The 23,863-nt window shown below is 40.2% G+C and overlaps 1 protein-coding gene across 7 annotated transcripts in view; it reads right to left on the bottom strand.

Annotated features, from left to right (window-relative positions):
- KHDRBS3 (KH RNA binding domain containing, signal transduction associated 3) overlaps nucleotides 1-23,863 on the bottom strand; it is a 180,503-nt gene that overhangs the window by 75,834 nt on the left and 80,806 nt on the right. For all 7 annotated transcript variants that reach the window (XR_003523740.2, XR_003523741.2, XM_035727224.1 and 4 more), the window contains 2 exons: nucleotides 18,795-18,941; nucleotides 7,020-7,159 (listed from right to left, as the gene is read on the bottom strand). Coding sequence is in view for 5 of the 7 variants with exons in the window: in XM_035727224.1 (XP_035583117.1) it covers nucleotides 7,020-7,159; nucleotides 18,795-18,941 (287 nt within the window). In the remaining 2 variants the exon portion in view is untranslated. The remainder of the gene's footprint in view (nucleotides 1-7,019; nucleotides 7,160-18,794; nucleotides 18,942-23,863) is intronic.

Below are 23,863 nucleotides of genomic sequence, written 5' to 3'. Positions count from 1 at the left end.
CATGATCCCGGGGTCCTGGGATCGAGCGAGCCCTGCATCGGGCTCCCTGCTCGGAGGGAAGCGTGCTTCTCCCTCTCCCACTCCCCCTGATTGTGTTCCCTCCTCGCTGCGTCTCTCTCTGTCAAATAAATAAATAAAATCTTAAAAAAAAAACAAAAAGCTTCTGAAAAACCAGGGTGTGGTGGGAGGATAGTCCCACCGCACATGAACACACTTGATTCCATCGGCCCCAAACTGTCTTCAGTTTATCAGCGCTTGTTTAGTATTATCGTAGGGAAAAATCAGTTGGCAAACTGGACGTCAAAAACCTTCCTCCAGTTGGCACTGACACCTGCAGGGGGGCTGAGAACATTTATCTGGCCGTATGCTGCACTTGGCACGCACGCGGTCGACCAAGCTGTGACCAAGAGAACCGCGCTTAGCTGCCGTTCTTACCTGCTAGCCCCTGGCTGGCTTTGGAATTACAAGCTTTTGTACAAAGTTCTCACACTACTTATAACACTATTTGCCTTGGCTTTTGTCTTCCCAAAGCCTATTAAAATGATTTTAAAAGACGGGCGCCTGGGTGGCTCAGTTGGTTAAGCGACTGCCTTCGGCTCAGGTCATGATCCTGGAGTCCCGGGATCGAGTCCCGCATCGGGCTCCCGGCTCAGCAGGGAGTCTGCTTCTCCCTCTGACCCTCTTCCCTCTCGCGCTATCTTTCATTCTCTCTCTCTCGAATAAATAAATAAAAATAAATAAATAAATAAAATAACATGATTTTAAAAGAAAACACACATTTTCCATTTTCTCCTTTTGTTTCCCCTTAATCCACTCCAGTATGGCCACTCACTAATATGCCCTCAGGGACCACTGGAACAGAAAGCGAGTGGATACCGAGGAAGGAGGGAGCAGCTCAGTAGGAGAAATCCATGAACCTTATGGCAAGAAAAGAAGAGAAATAATTTCCCAGGAAAGTCATCTACTACTCTCTGCCTGGGAAGTGGGGCACATGTGTGACGTTCCAATGCCTAGGTTTTTATTAGATCAGAAGGAAGGAGAGGAGGGTGACTTCTCTTCTGACAGTTTGGTGGTAGAATGTCCTGAGAAGGTAAGTCCAACAGGGAATCAAATAATTTAAATTACACCCCAAGAAAGTGTTGTTATTTTTTAATAGAAAATGTCTATAATGTGGGCTAGTAGAAAAAGAAATATATTGTCGTTTTCCCGTATCTTTAGTTAAAAAAAAAAAAAACAAGGATTTTTAATATAGTTGGGTAGATTAACACAAATCATATCATATACTGGTGAAATATAAATAATGACTCTTATATTAACTATTCAGTTTTCCTGATAACATTCTCATAATTTCATACACTATGGGGGAAAATACATCATTTTCAATCACTAAAACAACCGTTAGCATCTATGATATCATTCACGATCGATTTTAACAAAAAGTGAAACCATGTGGAAATCAGTGTAGATGAGGACCCGCGAGTGACTGTCCTATACGACCTCACGTTTGAGAAGTTATGTAGTGCCCTAGAGGCAAAGGAATTGTGGCCACTTGTTGTTTAACACAGAAACTGACAAAATGCTGGTTTTACAAAGAAAGGACATCAGTGGGGCACAATTTAATGTTGAAAGTACAAACAATTACCTTAAGCTGAGAGCTCAAGCAGTATGTATGAGATGCTGAGGACTGTAGGGGTCCTGGGAAACACTGCAGCACCCCAGCACCTTGGCATACAGTTTGGGAAATGCAGCCAAAAGATTTAATGTGGAACTTCAGTCCACGAGAGAAGAAAGGAAAGGGCAGGGAAAAAATGTACAGAAACCAGAGCTGAAAATGTCCCCAATTTAATGAAAGCTTATAAAGAGCCTTGAGCACTGTGTCAGCTTCATGTCCTGGGTCAAAACCACCACATTCAGCAGCCAGAACTGATGAACATGTTTTCACTCCTCAAAGAGGCAGGCTTCACCTGCTTGGTCCACTCTTCTTCCTACTGCTTCTGGTCTCAAATGTAGGCAAGGTAAGACTGCCAGCTACTTGGGAGGAAGGGCCAGACGGCCAGAGTAAAGGTCAGGAGAAAAGCAACACAGAACAAGGCAGCTGTTTTGAAGAAAGGGTGGAGGGAGCATCCCCGTGGGTTCGAGACCACCTAGCCAGACCACGGGGCAGCAGGTCAGGGTGGCGGGGAGGACCTGCCCAAAGCGTGCTGCCTGGAGTGGCCTCACCTCCACAGCCTCCTTCTCTGCGGGGTCTGCATGAAGAGCGGGGGACACCACATTTCTCAGCAGTGTTTCGGAGGCATGCACAGGACAGACCAGAAGTAAGGAAACCGCCCTACCTCCTGAGTTAACAGAGGGGGATGTTTAGTTCTCCCATTTGAAATGAAACGAAGGCTTTATTAAAACACGTACTACTTCCCACTGCAGGATTTAATTTTAGGTCATTTACATCTTTCAGCAGAAAAGGATCTTGAAGTGGTAACAGTGGGGAACATTCATGAAGACTCCAGCAGTAACTTGTTCCAGTCTAAAATTCCAAAATGGTGACAACTGTGTGACCATTCCCACAAAGTTAATCCCCTAGTACATTCAGTCATGGGACAGCGAACCACATTAACACAAAATATTGTAAATGATTGACACTTGATCAAAAAGAGCCTGAAGGATTTGCTATTGTACCATATTCACTTAACAATTATTTACTGAGTGAATCCTTTACGCCAGGTCCTAGGGACACAAGAGCCTTTACGGGTTTACATTATAATGAGGAGAAGCCAATGAAAATGTGAACAAATAAAAAAGGCAGAATTCAGTGTGATAAATGCTACTAAGGGACCGAGACAGGATGCTGTACCCGAGCTTTGGGACTGGGGGACGATGACTCTCAGCAAGGTCATCAGTAAGGCTTCCCAGACACGTGCCTATGTCTCCCTACAACGTGATGCCCAGACAAAGTGTCCCAAGGTGGGGGCAGCGGGGGCAGCGAATGCAAAGGGCCTGGGAGGGAAATAAGCTTGGCCAGTTTACCAAATAGTTAGGAGACCAGCCTGGCCACAGTGCAGAAAACCACAAGCTCAGACAGGGCAGGGAGATCGCCAGATGAAGAGGAGGGTGTTGTCGAGCACAGCAGGAAGTCTGGGTGTTCTTGCAGCTGCAAAGGGAGCCACCAGAGAAACTGAGGCAGGGAGCAGACAAAATCTAATTTTAACAGGTCATTAAAGACTGAAAATGAAAAGTGGAAGAGCAGTGTGGCTAGATTAGGGGGGGATGGAAGAGGTGATTAATGAAAACCAGACTTAAGGTTTATTTCAGAGGTAAAATCAAAATGGTGTACTGAGGGACTGGAGATGGCAAAGATATACTGATGACTGTGCACTGGAGCGATTTCTCGCAGGTCTGAGGACCAAAAGGCCCTGGGCTTCGATGAGTACATCTGTCTTCTGTTTTATTACTTTTTAGACCTTGAGACAGTGTGAACTGATGCCCATGTTTTCCTCGGCTTGAGTTACAAGGAAGCTCAAAGCATAATTCGAAGACCAACTCTGCGACTGTACTCTGGTGTACTAACCTCACCCTTAGGGTTTTGTAACTTTCTGTCCTAATTTCCACATCCATTTATTTTTATTCTGGGAGATGTGCATATTAGTTTGGCAAGTTACTATATGTGATTTAATGAGAAAAAGTAGTAAAAAACATAAAAGTATTTTCACCATAGCTTGTATTAAAGGTGCCATCATGGGCTGCAATAAAAACGCAGTAAACGTGACAGAATCAAAGCTCTATGGAAGAAATGCAGTGGCAGAATGGATGGGAGAAAGCCCGACTCTGGATGAAATCCAAGGGGAGGATCACAGACAGGGGACAGGCACGGACTGTGGAACCAGGGTCTACAAATCCTGGACAAGTCATCACCTCCCTCACTTGTGAAATGGTGAGTTAACACACCAGTGCCCCCCTCACAGGGTTGACATGAGGCGTAATTAATAGTTAATATCTGTAGTTAATATTAGTTACTAGTTAGTATCTGTAAATGCTTAGAAAATACTAGTTAATATCTGTAAATGCTTAGAAAAGCAATCAATAGTAGATACAGTAGAAGTGTTAAAATAAGCTTTGGTGTGAAACACAAAGAGAAGGAGGATGTGAACAGGTGAAGGGCTGAGACGGGTTACAGAACTGTGGGCAGAGGAACAATGAGAACAAAGGTATTAGAAGGACACGAGCACCAACTTCATGAAACAAGCAGTTGCCAGCCAGGGGTGGAACACACAGGAAATATGGCAAAGTAATCAATAAAGACTAAACAGAGTGAGGCCTTAAGAAAGAATACAGGAGGGCTCTGAGTACATCTTCGATGAAGAGGAATATTACGCTGTAAAAAAGCAGAGTATTTGGAATATCTTGTACTGAGGAAGCCCATAATCAAATGGAGGAAAGAAGGCAGGGTAGGGTGTGTGTAAAGTGCTCTGCCCAGTGCCGAGCGCTAACCAGCCACGCTCCACCACAAAGACAATATTCACTGTCAAGACAATGGAAACGCTTTCAATGGCAAGCAATGTATATGCGTCATCAAGAGGAATAATTTTTCATCTGGGCAGACAGAGGTGTTTCTCCAGATATTATAATCTAAAAACCAAAAAGCTTCCGCCTTCCTCACCTGTTCATAACATTTTCAACTTAATTTAAAACCTGACAGCAAGAGGCGCCTGGGTGGCTCAGTCGGTGAAGCGTCTGCCTTCGCTCAGGTCATGATCCCAGGGTTCTGGGATCGAGCCCCGCATCAGGCTCCCTGCTCCATGGGGAGCCTGCTTCTCCCTCTGCCTGCAGCTCCCCCTGCTTGTGTTCCCTCTCGTTCTCTCTCTGACAAACAAATAAATAAAATCTTAAAACAAACAAACACACAAAAAAAACTGACAGGGAAATCAGAAATTATCTTTAGTCAAAATGACAGATCTGGTTTAAGGAACACAGCATCTCCTAAAAAGTGCCCTCAACAGTGGCACCGAGTGTGCTCTCTTCTCTACGCCCTCTGTCCAGGAGATTCATTCTGTGAATGTTGCCTTCTTTAGAAAAAGGGCCTTTGCAGTTGTGATTATCGAATGCATCTTGAGATGGGAGAATACTCTGAATCATCCAGGTGGGTCCTAAATGCTATCATGTGGAAGAGGGAAGCAAATGGAGAAGGAAGACAGACATGACAGAAATCGACATGCAGACAGAGAGACCAGAGTGATGTGGCCACAAGTCAAGGCTTGTTGGCAGCACCCGAAGCTGCAAGGGGCAAAGAAAGGACTCTCTTCTAGAGGGGGAGCACCACCAACACCTTGACTGTGGTCTGGCCAATACTGATTTTGGACATCTAGCCCCCAGAAGTGATAAATCTCTATTGTTTAAAGCCGCCAACTTTGTGGGAATTCATCCCAGCAGCCACAGGAAACTAATGAAGCAAGTACAGTTGACGACCCTGGAACAACACAGGTTTAAACTGCACGACTCCATTTTCACACAGGTTTTTTTCAATAAATGCAGTAGTGTAAATGCATCTTCTCCTCCTCATGAGTTCCTTAGTAACATTTTCTTTTATCAAACTTATCTTATTCTAATAATACAACATTTTGTATTGTATTTAACACATATAACATACAAAATGTGTATTCATTGACTACGTTATCAGTAAGGCTTCCAGTCAACAGTGGGCTATTAGTTAAGTTTTTGGGGAGTCAAACGTTATACACAGATTTTTGACTATGCAAGGGGTCAGTACCCCTACACCCCACAATGATCAAGTTGCAACTGTAATTTCTTATGATTTAAAGTAAATTTAATGGTAGAAGAAATGGAAATGAAAGGGATTTACCATTTACTGAACACCTAAATAAATTATTTCATTAAACCATCAACAGCGATCCCATTATTATTAGCCTTTTTTATAGAGAAAATCCCCTTGGTACAGATCTGTTTATTTTACATTGCAATAACACCTATTTGTAATTGCTCTCTTTGACCATACACTGATCAGCAACACTCAATAAGAAAACTGACTTTTTGGGGGTGCCTGGGTGGCTCAGTTGGTTAAGCAACTGCCTTCCGCTCAGGTCATGATCCTGGAGTCCCAGGATCGAGTCCCACATCAGGCTCGTTGCTCAGCAGGGAGTCTGACCCTCTTCCCTCTCGTGCTCTCTCTCTCTCATTCTCTCCCTCTCAAATAAATAAAATCTTAAAAAGAAAAGAAAAGAAAACTGACTTTTTATTCCACCCAAATGAACTTGGAGATATAAAAGAATGCTATTTTAAATTATTTCACGCAAAATTCTATCTGAAAAAATATATACAGTCACCAGTGAAAAATCTGTGTTACTTCTTTCTACAGAGTTCTTTTGGATGCAAAGATTAAAAAAATTAAAAATTTTCAAATAAATCTGAGATAGTCATATCTCAATATATGGGTTTGCTTAAACAGTCTTATGAATTCATTAAAACATTTTTCATATTAAACATAGTCATCAATCCAAAGACAGAAAAAAAATTCTGTGTACCTGGACCTGCTGAGGAGTTTTCGGATACCACAGAGCATTCTCAATGAATAAAATGACAACAGGCTTTTAGATACTCACTTGGTGCCTGACATTGTGCTCAACACTGGAGATGTGGCAAAGAGCTGGCCTAATCCTACACTCAATGGGGAAGGCACATGCTTCCAGGACCTCAATATCCATATCAATGCTATTACTTTAAAACAAGTTTCATTTTAAAAAATTAAAAAATTAATGTTAGAGAGATAAATAAACTTGTCTACAGTCATCAGCCAGTTAAGTGGTACAGGTTCTATTTAAACCCAAGAAGATCTCAGTCCAAGCAAAGTGAATCCCCTTAATTATGACATCATAATGTCTGAATATATTCATGCAGGCTTTGTACTGATACACTGATAGAGCTGCTTGACTACTAAGAAAGCAGACATTAAAACTGTTGCCATGGTACCCTATTCTAACAACAAAAAAGTTAAGTCAATTAATTACACCTACCTGGTTATTGCTGGGGTTGGTACACCTCTTGTACGCAAGGTGGGTTTCCCTCGAACAACTGGTACATCTGCATTTTCTGAACCACCGTTCAAATATGTTAGTTCTTGGAGCTGTGCTTGCCTGATTTCATCATTATAGTCCTACACAGAAGACAGAAGACAGCATAATTCACCTCTTGTGAAAAATACAAAAGTATTTAGGACAAGAATAAAACAAGTTTTAAAAGAAAAAAAGGGCATGGAAAATAGTTGAATTCATAAAATAAGATTCGAGTTTGTTGAAATGAAAATGCATCAATAAGTTGTTGTAAAAAGGAAAAAAACAAAACAAAACAGGATTTTTCCCAAACTAAAATTTTCTACAATCAGCCATTACTCCTTCGGCTGGGCCTACTTTCCAAGTAAGATATTTACAATAAAATTAAAATACGATATACAGACACATGGCATTGTTATTTACAACTCAATTCAATGAGTAGTTACTGAGATCTGTGAAGGGCCACTAACAGAGCTCGAGGAGCAAGCCCGGGTCCCTGCAGCTGAAGAGCAAACAACCTGACAAAGCAGGAAGACATACATACCACAGCATAGCTTTACTGAAATTAAGAACCACATGTACACATTCTTCTTGTATATTTCCATTTGGATATTATACTAGAAAAATGCACCATTTCCAAAAATGCACCATTTCCAAAACATCTTATTCTTGGAAACTTGCTCTTTGTTATCTTACATTATTGTTTAAATATTGAACTGAGAAACCCTGATAGTCCTCCTTGATTCCTCCTTTCCTGAATATCTCTAACCCCATTCAAGAGTCATCAAGACAGACATACAATAAGTAAATAAAAGTGTGATCTGTTTCACAATAAAAGGAAAATTCAGGTCTAAATGGTCAAAAAGGAAAGCCCTCTAACTCAGCTGTGGGCAATAAGAGCAGGTTTCTCTATAAGAAGTGTCATCTAAGGGTGAGTATGAACTAAATACCAGAAAAGGGGTAATAAAGTACTCTAGTTGGAAGTAAAAGCACAGTTTAAGACCTAAAGAAATGGTGTCTAGGGAACAGGAAGAAGTGCTCTATGGCTGAATTTTAAGAATGACTTGGGGTGTGTATGTGTGTGGGGGGGGGCGTGGTCTCAAAGTGGAGAGAAAAGCAGAAACCAAATTAAACAAAGCCTTAAGTCATTTTAAATATAACTTCAAAGGTTTAAAATTAAAGGTACTAAAAAGCACTTAATAGTGTTAAGGAGGAGAGTTGCATATCTAAGTTTATGTTTTAGAAATATTATGAACAATTGTATGCCATCAAATTAGGTAGCTAAGATGACAGAAAGACATGGATGAATTCCTACAAAGACACAAACTACCAAAACTGACTTAAGAAGAAACAGAAAATTTGACAGATAAGCCAAGAGACTAAATTAATACTCAATAAATGTCCTGCAAAGAAAATCCTAGGCCCATAAGACTTTAATGGTGAATTCTACAAATAATTAATTAAGAATTAATGCTAATCCTTCACAAACTTCCAGAAAAATGAAAGAGGAAGGAGTACTTCCTCACTGTTTCTATAAAGCCAGTACTGTCTGGGTGCCACAACAGACAAAGACATTACAAGAAAAGAAACCTATAGACGAATATCTTTATGAATTTAAGATACAAAGGCTCTCAAAGAAAATTAGGAAGCCAAATCCAGCAGCATAAACAAAATAAAAGGGGGAAATATACACAAGAGTCAAGTAAAACTTACACCAGAATTGCTAGGTTGGTTTAATATAAAAAAAATTAATGTAATACCATAATAATAAAGAACAAAAAAATGGTCATTTTAATACAGAAAAAACAAACCATTTGAGAGAAGAATCCAGTACTTTAATGATGGAAACACTCAATAAACTAGGAAAACCCACAGTCAACATATTTAATAGTAAAAAAGTACAAGAATCATCCTAAGGAACAAGACAAGGATGTCTACTCTCACCCCTTCTATCTAACACCATACTTGAGGTTCTAGTCAGGACAATAATGTAAGAAAAAGAAAGAAATGGTGTTCAGATTGGAAGGGAAGAACTAAAACAACCTTTATTCATAGATGACATAATCCTGTATATAGAAAATCACAAAGAATCCACAAAAACATTAAATAATCAGATTACACAAGGTAGCAGGATATAATGAGATCAATATACCAAAATCAATTTTATTTCTTTACAATAATAATGAACAATACAAAAATAAAATTAAGAAAACAACCCCACTACAGCAGTATCATAAAGAACAGCATACTTAGGAATAAATTAACAAAATAAAAGCAAGATTTGTACACTGAAAATTACAAAATACTGTTGGAAGAAATTTTTTTAAAACCTAAGTAAATGGAAAGATACCCAATATTCACGGATAGGAGGACCTAATACTGTTATGATGACAATATCCCTGCCCTGCTCTCCCACCTCCCAGATTGATCTACAGAGTCAAGGAAATCCCTATCAAAATCCCAGCTGGCTTCTTTGCTAAAATTTATATGAAAAGCCAAGGGACCTCGTATATCCAGAACAATTTTAAGAAAAAAAACAAAGTGGGAAGACTAATATATTCCCACTTCAAAACTTACTACAAAGCCATAGTAACAAAGACTGTGTAGTACTGGCCTAAAGGGTAGACATAAAGATCAATGAAATAGAATTGGGAGCCCAGACATAAGTTACTATAGATTGATATTCAAACAGTCTCTTTAACAAGTGGTACTATAATAACAAGGAGAACACTGAAGATAATGGAAGCCTTACACCTTGCTGGAGGCAATGAAAACTGGTCCAGCCACTTGGGAAAACCACTTAACACTGCCTCAAAAATGTTAAGCACAGCGCTACTATGTGACCTAATAATTCCATTCCTAGGCCATACCCAAGAAAGTGAGAACATCCATCCACCCAAAACACTGTACATGAATGTGCACAGCAGCATTCTTGATAATAGCCAAAAAAATAATAGAATTATTAAAACAATAGAAATAACCCCAACCAAAGTCCTAGACTAATAAAAAATGGACAAATAAAACATGGCATACCCATACAATCAAATATTATCCAGCAATAAAGAGCAGCTTTAATGAACCTTGAAAACAGTATGCTAAGTGAAAGAAGGTAGGACAAAAGACTACACAAATGGTTCCGTTTTACACAAAATGTCAAAAACAGGCAAATCCATAGAGACAAATTACGGGTGGCATGAGACAGAGAAGTGGGACAGTAGGGGGCTGGAATGGGGAGTGCTTGCCCAAAGGTATGGGGCTGCTCTGAGGGACGATGAAGATCTAAAACAGACTGTGGTGATGGCTGCATAACTGTGAATGTACAATAATCCAGTGAACCGTATGCCTTAAATGGGTGAATTGTAGGGTATGTGAGTTATATCTCCATAAAGGCTGTGTAAAAAGCAAAAAAGCCAATTAGTGGTTGACTAGGGAGGAAGAAGAATGGGAAGTCACTGTTCATTACGAGGTTTACTTGGGGGGTAATAAAAATGGTCTTAGGTTATTGTGACAGCTGTGGAACTCTATGAATACACGAAAAGTCACTGAATTGTATACTTTAAAGGACTGAATTTTATGCTATGTGATTTATATTTCCATAAAGATATTAAATGGAAAAAAGCACACTAGAGGCAGAAATTCCAGATGGAAACTCATAATTCTAGTATGTGGTAAAGACAACCTGGAGTAGGGAAGTGGCAGGAAGGATGAGGAAAGATAGATTTGGTGTTATTTATGTTTAATTTTATTATAAATGGTAATATCCTAGAGGGGGGAGGTATATCAGCAAAGTCAAGAATGTCAGTGGGCATCTGGAAAATGAGAAGGATAAATAACAGTGGTACCATGTTGTAATCAGTTTGGTACAGGTTGTATATGCAATGGTCTATGACATATTAATACTGAGATGTCCCATAGCAATCAGACACAAAAACTGGAAATTTAGAAGTTAAAGATATAGATACAGAAGTGGACAAGGAAGGGTTACTCAGGCCCTACACAGCACAGAACAGGGCCCGTCATCAAGGCGGGCGTGTGGCCAGCCCCCAGAAGATAACCTCTAAGCTCACGGAGGGGGCTGCCTGCTAAGAGAGTTTCTGTATGCGTAGGCTTGAGGCCATGCTGTCCCACTGTGGGACAGATAAGTCTGCCCTAGCAATGGCATTAGTGGGGAACCTTTGTTTTGGCTCAGGAAGTGGGGTGGTGGTGCTGGACTGGGAGTAGCTGAGGTCAGGTACAGGGGTGCTGTATGCATACGTGACCGGTCCGCAATAAAAACCGTGCACACCGTGGTGCAGGGGAGCCTTACTGGTTAGCAACCCCTCCCGTGTGTTGTCACACATCATTGCTGGAAGAAGTAAATGCGTCCTTATGTAATTCTCCTGGGAAGGGAAGCCCAGACTTTTCCTGGTCTTTGCCTTGTGCTCCTTTTCTTGCCGATTTTGATCTGTATTCTTTTGTTGAGATGATCCATAATCACAGTGTTTAACCGATTTTCTGAGTCCTGCTGGTCCTTCTAGAGAATTATTGAGCTTGAAGGTGGTTGTGGGGACCTCTAGCAAGAACTCATCTGCATACAAATGTCAGCAATAGGCAGAATTGCTTGGGGCACGTTCCTGGAGCAAGAGAAGGGCTCCAGACATCAACGTAAGTAACAGGAGAGCCGCGTGGCGGAGACGGAAAAGGGGAGACAAGGGCCTGAGAAGGACACGGAGGTCATGCTAGTGTGAAAGCCACAGCAAGTCAGTGCTGCATTCACGTTCTGTCAAGCAGCCAGGTACTCATCCCATGGGATTCAACAGTAAAGCCAATACCGACTTCAGCAATGGTGATTTGGGGAAGGGTGGAGCTGGAATCCATCTCAGGGGAAGGAAGAGGGGGTGTGGGCAGGCAGGTTTTCCAGCTGCGTGGCTCTACAAAGAGAACAGGAGGGACAGCCGCTTGAGCGAGGAAGGGAGGCTCTTACGATAGAAGCAACAATTTTCTGAGTGTGAACAGAAGATTCAGGGGCAACAGTTTCCTGAATTATTTAGAGTTTAAAATATGAAATAGACTTAGTACATTTATAAAAACAAATCTGCTATCTCTTCCTTAGTTTTCAAAAGCAGAGTGTAAAAAATGACTTGAAACCTGTATGGAAGGCACTGTGGAAGAGGAAAAATAGCACGAACACCAGTCGAAAAGGAAGTCAAGAGGAAGCTGAAACCATAAAAAGCAAACACTTGCAGAGGAGGGAAACGAAGACAAATTCAACCTGCTATGATTTAGTGGGAGAGGCAAAGAACCAGGAGTCTAGGCTTTCCTGCAGATAGAGGTTCTTTCTCTAACTTATTTAGGGTATTACGATCTCAAAAGACTCATCTGAATCTATCATTACTTCAACCTCTCTAAAACAAGCCGATTAATATGTTCCTTACCATTTTACTAAAAACGTGTGAAGATTAATAAATTATTTGCAAAGCACATGCTAAATAAAATGTGCTACATAAATGCTAAATATTTGCCCTGTTGAAAAGTGCTAGGAGGTGTGACACAAAATTGAATGTGGTTCAAAAACAGATTCATGGGAAAAGAACATAGCATCCAAAAATACCATTAAAAATTTAAAAAGGAAAAAGAAATTGCTCTAAGTAAAGTCATTACAATGGTGTCAAAAAATTAGAATGAAAGCTAAACATAATCTTTGTAAAACTACATTTTCAAGAAGACAGACCATGTAGTTAGAAACCAATTATGGAATCTGAGTCAACACATCTTGGGTTAAGCCTAAATTTAACCAACTGGACTCACCAGCTTCGTGATGTCAGACAACCTTTTGAAACCTTAGATGACGGTTTCTGTCAGCACTACAGATAAAATCATTGTAGTTACAATTTTCTCAGTCTTTAATATGATGATTTGAAATCAGGAGGGAAACCAAGTGACATATGCTAGCACACAGACTAAATGATAATTCTACATTTTAAACTAGTCATTAGTAAATTACCATTTTAACTTCCTATCAGAAAAGTGAGCATATTATCACACTAATTCTAACATGTCATCAACTGTGAAGAGTGGAAAAGTGATCAGAATTCTAATTACAAAGGTATACATGGGATTTTATTATCTAGCAAATTTAGAACATACTTAAGTGTGTTAGCCTAGAGAATGGGAAAAAAGTTATTTTTCTAATTTTATTTTATTGGAATCATTACAAATAATTCATTGAAATTTAGTGGATTCTCTGCCAAGACTGTTCTCTTCAGATATATTTGCCCAAATACGCCAATGATTATGTCAAAGATTAATCCTGGGATCAATGTCTGTATTATAATCTATAAGAAATAACATAAATGTTCACTATTTGAAGACTGATTACATAAATTCTAGAACATGCATATGATGGAATATTATGCAGACACTAAAAAGAATGAAGGGAAATTTTACACATTCTCATATGGTCAGAGGTCCAAAATAATCTAAGATGTAAAAAAATAAATGTAATGAGAGAATACGGGACTTGTAGTTTAGCTAAACAAGGAGCTGAGCAAAGCCTTTCCATAAAAAGCAACAATAAAAGCTGACCACACAGTTAAACAGTTAAAAACAACCATTTCAGAGCTCTGGGAACTGACTGAAGTTACATATCAAATTGAAAACATGGTAAATTTATTCATGTCAGGTACGACAAGTGGGAGTTGGACGCAGCCATCCCTCCTCCCCAGCTCAGATGTTGTGTCAGTTCTACCGCTGGGGAAAGACACGAAAACCAATAGTTTGCTGCAACAGGAAGTTCACTTAATTTGGAAGAAAGTGTGAAAAACCCTCATACCCAACAGCACTGTCAATATCAGTAACAATTTTGGTAGCAAATACATAGAAGTCCAGTGAACAGGCAATCCTAATATTCAGGTTTTGGGTGGGGCAAGCAACAGACCTGGCAGACTAGCCAGACACTTAACAGCCATGGAGAGCCTTGACATCTGGCACATGTCTGCTGAATGGAAGGCTAGGCACACGTACAGCCAAGACTGGAGAGAGCTTACAGCTCCCCACACATCCTTCCCTGACAGTGACTCTGGGCATGTGCAAAGGAGATGCAGGGATTAAGCTTCGATCACAAATACAGTAAAGGCCAGGGAAGATGTGACAACTGACTAGTCTACGGGTGCTCCCCCAAAATTCCATCAGCAGAGGGCAGAAGCCTTATTAACACAGGTGTGTGAGCGCAGCCTCTGACTAATCACTGGTGATGTCTGAGCAATGCTGACACAGAAGACGTGCCCAGCAGGGCAGGCTTAAAATAAAAGTGAGAAGGAAAAAAATGAACAAAGCCGTAAATCATGAAGTAGACAGACTCTGCAGATTTAGTCCAACTAAATGACTAAAGAAACGAAGAAAAGAAAAACCTGTAACAACCACCACCGTTGGAGACTAAAATGAATCAGAATGCAAATGTGCTATGTTATCTGAAATGTGGAGTTTTCAAAACAAAAAAGAAAAAAAACTAAGAGACATGCAAAGAAACAAGAAAACGTGACCCATACGCAGAGAGAGAGAGAGAGAGAGAAAGCAAGCAAGCAAGCGAGCGAGCAGTAGGAAGAACTGTCTTGGAGAGGCACAGATGTTGGGGGGGAAAAAAAGAGAGAGAGAGAGAGAGAGATTTTAGACAAAAAGAAAAAAAGAAGAGAAAGCACAACAACGACAATGAAATTTAACCAAAGGAGTTCAAGACAGATTTGAGATGGCAAAAGAATGAGTCTGCAAACTTGGAAGATAAGCCAATTAAAATTACCCAGTCAAGAACACAGAGAAGAAAGGATGAAGAGAAAGAGCCGCAGAGACGTGTGGGACATTGTCAAGTGTATCAACATACGAATCATGGGAATCCAGGACTGATGGGAGCAGAGGAGAAAGAAAAAGGCAAAAAATTTTAAAGAAACAATAGCTGAAAACGTCCCACATTTGAAGAAAAATGTATACGTATGGATCCACAAAGCTTAATGAGTAAGGAGGCTAAGCATACACAATCACAGTCAAATTAATGAAAATAGAAGAAAGACAAAATCGTGACAGCAGCAAGAGAAAAGCAACAGATCATGCACAAAACAACAAAATCATTAAGGACTCCTTCTCATCAAAAATAATGAAGGCCAGAAAGCAGCAGACCGGCCTTCTACCACCTGAAACAAAAAACTGTCAGCCAGGAATTACATAAACTATCTTTTAGAATATAGGGGAAATAAAGACATTCTGAAAAAAAACAGAACAATTTTTGGGGGTAGCAGATCAAGGTTATAAGAAAGACTAAAGGAAGTCCTTTGGGCTGAAAAGAGGTAGCACCATATGGCAACTCTATCCACAGAAAGAAATGAAGGGTACCAGAAATGGTAAATGTAAGGGTTAATACAAAGATTATAAAAATACTGTACGACAAGCCAACATCCCTCATGATTATAGATGTAAAGATTCTCAACAAACTACTCATAAATCAAGTGTAGCAAAATGTAATATGACCAAGTGGGATTTCACCTAGGAACGCAAGGCTGGCTTAACATCTGAAAATCAACTAATGCAATATACTATTATTCACAAAAAAAAAGGAGATAAATCACATGAGCATTTCAAGGGGCAGAAAAAAAACGTGGCAAAATCCAACACTCATTCATGATAAAACTCTCAAAACCCAGGAACAGAAGAGAACTTCTTCCACAAGGTCAAGGGCAGCAAGGAAAACCTAACAGCTGACATCATACTTAATGATGAAAGACGAAAAGCAACAAGCAAAGATATTCCATCTTCATCACTCCTGCTCAACAATGCGTTTGAAGTTCCAGTTAGTGTGATAAGGGAAAATAAAAATAAAAAAATAAAGACATTAAAATTTGAAAGAAAAATAAAACATACTTTATTCACAGATAACATAATTCTATATGTAGAAAATCCTAATGATTCCATAAAAACCAAAACAACACACTAGAACTAATGGTCCAACACAGTCACAAGATACAAGATCAGTGTATAAAAATCATCTGCATTTCGATATCCTGGTAACCATCTGAAAATGAAAATTTTTTTTAAAGATTTATTTATTTATCTGAGGGAGAGAGATAAAGAGAGCATGAGTGGGAAGGGCAGAGGGAGAGAGAGAGAGAATCTCGAGCGGACTCCCCAGTGAGCACGGAGCCCAGTGTGGCGCTCGATCCCAGGACCCTGATTACCATGACCCGAGCCAAAACCAAGAGTCAGATGCTCAACCACTGCACCACCCAGGCACCCTGAAAATGAAATTTTAAAAGTTCCATTCACAATAGCATCAAAAAGCGTACAATACTTAGAAATAAATTTAACAAAAGAAGTCTAAGACGGGCACCCTAAAGACTATAAAACACTGCTGAAAGAAACAAAAAAAAATCTGTGAAGTAGAGACAACTCGTAGTCATGGACTAGAAAACTAAGTATTATTAAGATGGAAATTATCCCCAAATTGAGCTACAGATTCAATCCTCTGTCAAAACCCTTGGAGGCTTTTTTGTAGAAATTGCCAAGCTGATCTGAAATATATGTAGAAATGCATAGGAACCAGAATAGCCAAAACAATTTTGAAATAGAACTTTTTCTTTAAAAAAGAATCAACAACCTGGATTTCACACCAAATTGCTAGAAGGCTAAAGTAATTAAGAGCGTGACACTGGCATAAGGACAGGCATATAAATTAATGGAACAGAACTGAGAATGCAGAAACTAATCCATACATTTATGTTCAGTGGATTGTCAACAATGGTGTTGCAGTTCAATAGGAAAAGGATTTTATTTTCAACATACGGTGCTGGGACAACTGGCTGGATATCTACATAGGAAAAGATAAACCTAGATCCTAACTTCATACCATACACAAAAATTAACCTAAAATTGATCACACACTTAAAATGACAGAACTAATACTATAAAATATTAAGAAAACAGCAAAAAATCTTTGTGACCCTCGGTTCAGCAAAGAGTTCTCCTGGTCAGCCCAGACTCAAGGGGACAGAAGTCAGATCCATGTCCTGGTGGAGGAGTGCAGAGGGGATGGGGCGGGAGGTCCTGTGGCCGCCTACGTGGCGAGGTCAGCACTCCCCAGTCCACACTGAATGACCACTAAGACATTAGACCTCTCCTCAGTCTTGTCAGAGTAGCAATTTTATAATTGTTTGTATGAATATCTGATTCTTATCTGTCTCTTCCATTACATAGACTCCACAGGGTCAGATAAAAGAATGTCTTTTATTAGTTCCCATGTATCTATCACATAGAAAGTACTAAAAAACTTTGTTTCTAAACTAAATGAGTGGGGGCACCTGGGTGGCAGAGTTGGTTAAGCTTCTGACTCTTGATTTCGGCTCAGGTCATGATCTCAGTGTTGTGAGATCGAGCCCTGCATCAGGCTCTGCACTGAGTGTGGAGGCTGCTTAAGATTATCCCCTTCTCCCTCTGGCCCTCCACCTCTCTCTCCCTCCTCTATAAAAACCAAACCAAAACAAAAAAAATAAGTGAATAAATGGATCATTATATTGGCATCATATTGGGATCATCATGAGGGAATGAAGGAAGTTGAACCATTTTCAGCTCCCAAGTAAAATGACTTAATACAATCCCATGTCTCAGCTTTTCCAAGGCAATCATGACTTAAAATATCCTTTCCCTATAAATTCAACAGTTTTCCTCACAGGTAATATAGTCATGACACATACGCTGTGGTAGGTAAGTCAATCTACTAGACCAACCTGGGACTGCTGAAGACAGTCTCACCTCAGGCAGCTGTTTGGCAGATATGACAGCTTCTCTAAATAAACTGTTTAAAGAGCCAAAGCGTTTAATGTTTCAGTTTAAAAATCTAGTACACGTAAATTATATAAAAAACCTAAATTAACTTTCATAATGGAGGTAGGGACACATTCTGTTTAAATTATCACATTCTTAGCAATGTCAAAGTGTCTGGGAAGCGTAAAAACAGAACAGCAACTGTGACATTAACAAAGCATAAGAGGCGCCTGGGTGGCTCAGTCGGTGAAGCGTCTGCCTTCGGCTCAGGTCATGACCCCAGGGTCCTGGGATCCAGTCCCGCATCAGCTCTCTGCTCAGCAGGAAGCCTGCTTCTCCCTCTCCCACTGTGATCTCTCTCTCAAATAAATAAATAAAAATCTTAAAAAAAAAACAACAAAAAACAAACAAACAAAAAACCAAAGCATGAAGCACCTGGCAAAAGCCAGGTAACTATCAGCACAGTCCCTTTCTTCTCCGTGCTCCTTATGCATATGTCTGTCATTATATTTACCATGCTACACTGAAATCATTGCCTTACGCTGCTCCCTCCCCCTACACTACATAGTCCTCCAGGGCAGCGACTGCCTTTATTTATGTCTGCTGGTCCAACACCACCCACGGTGCTTGCTGCATGGAAGGCACTACTGCATTTATATTGGAGAACAATGGATCTGTAGGTGATTTAGTGTCACAAAAAGGCTTAGGACTTATGAGTCCCAAAACATGAACTAGTGATTATGCTCTTCAACTTTCTTGGCCGGGTAGCCTGACCAGTACTATCTAATCTCTTTAAAAATCCCTTGCCTCATTTATAAAGAAAGAAAAATGCCAATTCACAGGGACACTTTTAACAAAGTGCTGTGCAAATAATACTTACTGCTAAAAATTACCAAGGATTAAAATAAAGGAAGGACTTTGAAGTGCAAATTAACTATCAAGGAAAATTGTACTAACAGGAATGAGGAACTTTTTGATTTCTTCCAGTGCGTGTCCCATCCGGGCATATGCTTCTGCTGGTGGAGCGAAGACTTCAATGAGAACATGGAGGTCATCATTGAGGTGAAAGTACTTTGCTTCTCCACTTTTCCTCAACTCTTCTTCCTGAAGAAAGAAAAGCCATGCTTAAAAGGGCATCTTTATAAGAAAAGAAACAGGAATGCTCTGTGTACAGAGCTGATCCGGATGCAGCTGTCACAGAAGGTTCACTCAATGGCAAGCACCACCCTAAGGATGAAGGATTAAGATACAAATCTGATCCTGCCATTCCCACCTTCTATGAAAACACTGAAGGCTTCGTGCTATTGGGATGAGTCTCAACCCCTACCTCTGGCCTAGGGGGAGACCCTCTGCTGTGTGCTCTGGTTGCTTTGTCTCCGCCTGTCCCCCCAGCCCGATGCCCTCCAGGAGCTGCTCAGACCCCTGGTCAGACCAGCTGATCTCCCAAGCTCACTCTACACGGGTTACGCCGAGTATCTGTGATGCTGCCACAAACCATTTCCACTGTCAAATTACCTAAAATATCTATTGTTTACTTGACTATTATCTAATTTTCCTCACTGGAGGTGATCGCAACAGAACAAAACCATGATTGTCTTCCTTGGTGCTCATTTTCCTTGTCTAGAAAAGGTATGCTTGGTATATAGCTGACACTCAACAAATACATTTGAAAGAATAGGTAAATATTATTTACTCATTTCTATGTTCATTTGCTCATTCATATATTCATTCAAAAAACATTTCTACATGCCAGGCACTGTATCTGAAGATAAAACAGTGAGTAAAATAAATGAAAGATTTTATTACATGATTTTACATAATTATGATACACATTAAAGTTTTTTTGTTTACATAATGAAATTCAGGGGGGAAAACGAGGAGAAAAAAACCTAGATCGGTCAGCAAGAGACAAATAATTTTGGTCCATTATCTTCTCCTAACTAGCATTCATTACAGTGGAAAATGACAGAATCTGGATCTTTTAAAAGTCTTTGTTTCCAACATTCAAATCAGACAGACAGATTAAGAAGAGTAGGTACCTACACCTAGAGTGATTTCCAAAATGGGGGGAAACCTTCCTAGCCTCTCTAAAATACCAACCCCATGAGAAGGAGAACCCTAGAACTCCTGGCAACAACACCTTTTAATTCCACCACAGGCCAAGAGGTCAAAGACGCACAAGCACCCTTGACTTCACCGTTTAAGACTTCAACTTGTGTTACTTCACTAATTTGACTTCTTTTAAAGAACAAAGAGATCTACATATAGAGCATGACAGAACATGGGGTTTTGAGTCAGATATACCCAAATCGTAGCCATGCCAGACACCAGGTATGTCTGTTCAGACAGATGAACTCTTAATTTGAAAAATCAAGTTTGTGTTAACATAAGTATATTAATGCAGGACTGTTGAGAAGAGTAAAAGGACCAACTTTCCATAAATGCCTGACAAAGGAGATCACATACGTACTGCCCGGCACACTGCTTTACACGTGCCAGGACTTGATAAATGCCAGTTTTCTTCACATTTATGGAAAGTAGGTCAGAAACTGAAGGAAAAGAAGGAGAAATATTTGAAGCAAGGGGAGCAAATATAAGCTACCACAATACCCTCTGCATTTCCTTCAAAGTTGGTCATATATGAAAAGCACGATTCTTTTAGGCCAACTGTAGACTATTTGTTCTATCAGAACACTCTCCATCACTTGATCTGATACTCTGCCTTTCAGAGCTGAAGTTTTAAACTTCATAAAGTCGAATTTTATGTTCAACAGTTCACTTCTGAAAGTATAAACTATAAGTATATACCTCAACATTGCTTCCCTATTAGAATACAGCATCACACTACAGCATTTCACTTCTGAAAGTATAAACTATAAGTATAAACCTCAGCATTGCTTCCCTATTAGAATACAGCATCACACTAAGGCTACTAATGAGAGTTTGTAACTGTGATTCACAGTGCAGCACTCTGCCGTTGCTACCCCAGACGCAAATGGGGAGAGAGGCTTTCTTAGCCCAGCCTGCTGTCACTCATCTCCACAGAACGAGGAGCTTCTGTCCTGGGTTAGCAAGAACAGGCAACATGGTGTTTGGGGAAGAACACAGACTTCACTTGGGAGTTCTGCTTTCAAATCCCAAATTCAACACGTACTGTATAATTTTGAACAGGTTACTTTATCATCTTGAAGAGGTGATTTTAAGTGCAGAGTTAACAGTACAGTATCTACTGCTCAATGAGTAGTAATAAAGGAGTTATCAGAACAGTGATTAGGAGTTATTAGTAATATAAAGTTGTAGTAAAAAAGGAGTTTCATGTTTAAAGACACAAAAAGTCTTTAGAACTGTGCTTAGTACATAATAAACACTCAATAAATGATGACTACAGTATTAATTATTCTATTATTCTATAATATAGACAATAAGGGCAAAACAGCCAGCATGCTTGGCACAAACTGAAGGCTCAAAAGACCATAGCATTACAAGTGATTATTATGCTACATAACCAACTGATACAAGTCAGTAATGACTCCCATAATTTCGTCAATGTAGAAAATACAAGAACAAAATGAATTACGGTCTCATTAGAATTTAGATAGTGAACATTCTATAGTGAACACTCTAAAAAGCTAAAAGATGAGATTTTAATAGTAATGGAAATCTCTTTAGCAATAAACATTATTAACTGAGAATTTCTGCAGACTAAAAGGATCAACAGAGATCAGCATTCAAGAGTTCAGGCACTGAGGACCTGACTGCAGCACAGGACATAGAGTACCAGTGGTCTCCACTTCTACAGCAAACCTGTTACTTGAATTATCACCTGTGGTGACATCAGTGACATGCTTCTGAAGGTGTGACTGATGGCCACATGTGGCAGAGGCCGGCCACAGTATGACGCACAAGAGGAAAACAAGACAGGGGGAGTAGGGTGAAACTGTACTGAAGAGTTCTAAAAAGAAAATGACAGACTCAAGATTTGACATTACGAGTTCAAGTCTCAAAGAGCCAGAAGTAGGCTAGGAGGTTTACTGCTTATGGCCACAGGCTTATGGAGCCAACAGGCAGAAGCAGAGTTGAAGCCTTCGTGCTGCTGAAGGACAGTAGACTGCCCAGCCACCTCTTCTGTGAGGTTTAGGAAAATGTCTGGAGAACAGTGAAGATCTGAGCACTGGATTGGCAACATTTGGGAGGATTCAAACAACCTTAGTATTCAAATGTTGAAGCCCCACTGAGCCTTCCAAACAGGCAGAAGCCTGTCTGGTGAAACTTTTCCGACCTTGTTTTGAATAGCCAAGGTAGTTCCTTGAAAGATGAAAATTCTCTGGCTTTATTTTATTTTTTTTTTAAGATTTTATTTATTTATTTGAGGGAGAGAGCAAGAAGAGAGACAGAGAGAGAGAGAGAGAGAGAGAGAGAGAGAGAGAGAGAGAGAGAGAGAGGAGAGCGCACACAAGTCGGGGGGAGGGGCAGAGGGAGACAGAGAAGCAGGCTCCCCATAGAACAGGGGGCCTGACACTGGGCTCGAGTTCAGGACCCTGGGACTATGACCTGGGCGGAGGGTAGACACTTAACTGACTGAGCCACCCAGGTGTCATGCTTTATTACTTTTTCTCGGTATGACCTCCTGGCCTAGGATCAGATCCGTGCTTGCCCCGCGGATGCAGAGAATAAGAAAGCTAATAATAACTATGAATACCTCCTTGTGTACATGTGACACTTCCTCTTTGTCTTCCCACCAAGGATCTGGGGCCTTTTACTAGAGCAACTACGCACTGATAAGATAAATACCCAGAAAGCCTGAGGATTAACAAACTTGATTCTGAGCAAATGCTTCTCCACTGAGGGCCACTGATGACAGTGGGTCTACAGGGTCAAGAGATAAAGGACTTCTCATCCTGTCCCTTGACAGCAGCTCAATGGACTGTAAACCCCAAATGTATGCTACTTCCCCAGTTCCTGGGTGTCTTGATGGAATGGAAATGATCAGCCACTTACAGAACCTCTATAATGATTCTCAGACCCATGTGGTCAAGGACATAGAAATGAGAGGATTAGTGAAGGGCTGGAAAGTAGTCTAGGAAAGCAGCCTAGACCCACTGCGTGTGTAAGAGAACAGGGTGCCTCATGCAATGCAGAGCAAGCACTCAGCGACCAGGGAGACAAAAGGACTCATTTTAGTAGATGTCAAAGCACCTCCTTGCCCAGCCACCTCAGTGCTACTCAAGACACTTGAACAAAGTGCCTGTGGCGACAGAGAGGTTACATATTACTTCACAACACAGACTCCCCTTGAAAAGGATTCTTAGCTACTGTACTGCTGAATGCCCAATATGCCAACAGCAGAGACAGCCCTAAATGACAACATAATCTGGAAAAACCACCAAGCCCTGATAGCAAAGTGACCATATTTAGAATCCTGTTAAGTGGATAGCCAGACACTTGTTATCACTTGGACATATAATCCAGCTAAAGACTTGTCTTCCCTCCTTCCTTTGTACCTGTGAAACTATCTGTGGATGCCCTGATCACTGCCACCATAATGCCACAAAATGTTGCTACTGACCAAAAAAAAAAAAAAAAACCTCCCTTAACAACAAACAAAATAAGCAGTATGTTGATGAATTTCACTGGTCACATCATGTACTTCATGACCAGATGGCCTTATTGAAGACCTAATTAAGATATCAGCAAGGATGGGTTAGTTTCCTACAAGTTATACAAAATTTCTGACCAACTGACCAATATACGGTTCCATTTCCTCCAACTGCCAGAACAGATGAGTCAGGGAATCAAAGTAACATCATTTGAGACAGCAAGGCTTAGTGAATAGTTAACCTAACCTGGCCACACATTAGAATCATTCCAAACACCCACTGAAAATTCATTTTGAGGTTCTACCCTAAAAAGGCTGTATGGGAATCTTATTTTTAAACAGCACTCCATGTGAGTATAATAGCCCTGTTTTAATCAAATAATTTAACTTCCCTGATTAACACAGATAATATACTCAGGTTCTCTAAATC

The sequence above is a fragment of the Zalophus californianus genome, chromosome 4, assembly GCF_009762305.2.
Source record: "Zalophus californianus isolate mZalCal1 chromosome 4, mZalCal1.pri.v2, whole genome shotgun sequence".
NCBI lineage: Eukaryota > Metazoa > Chordata > Mammalia > Carnivora > Otariidae > Zalophus > Zalophus californianus.
This window is presented reverse-complemented; position numbering and strand designations above follow the sequence as displayed.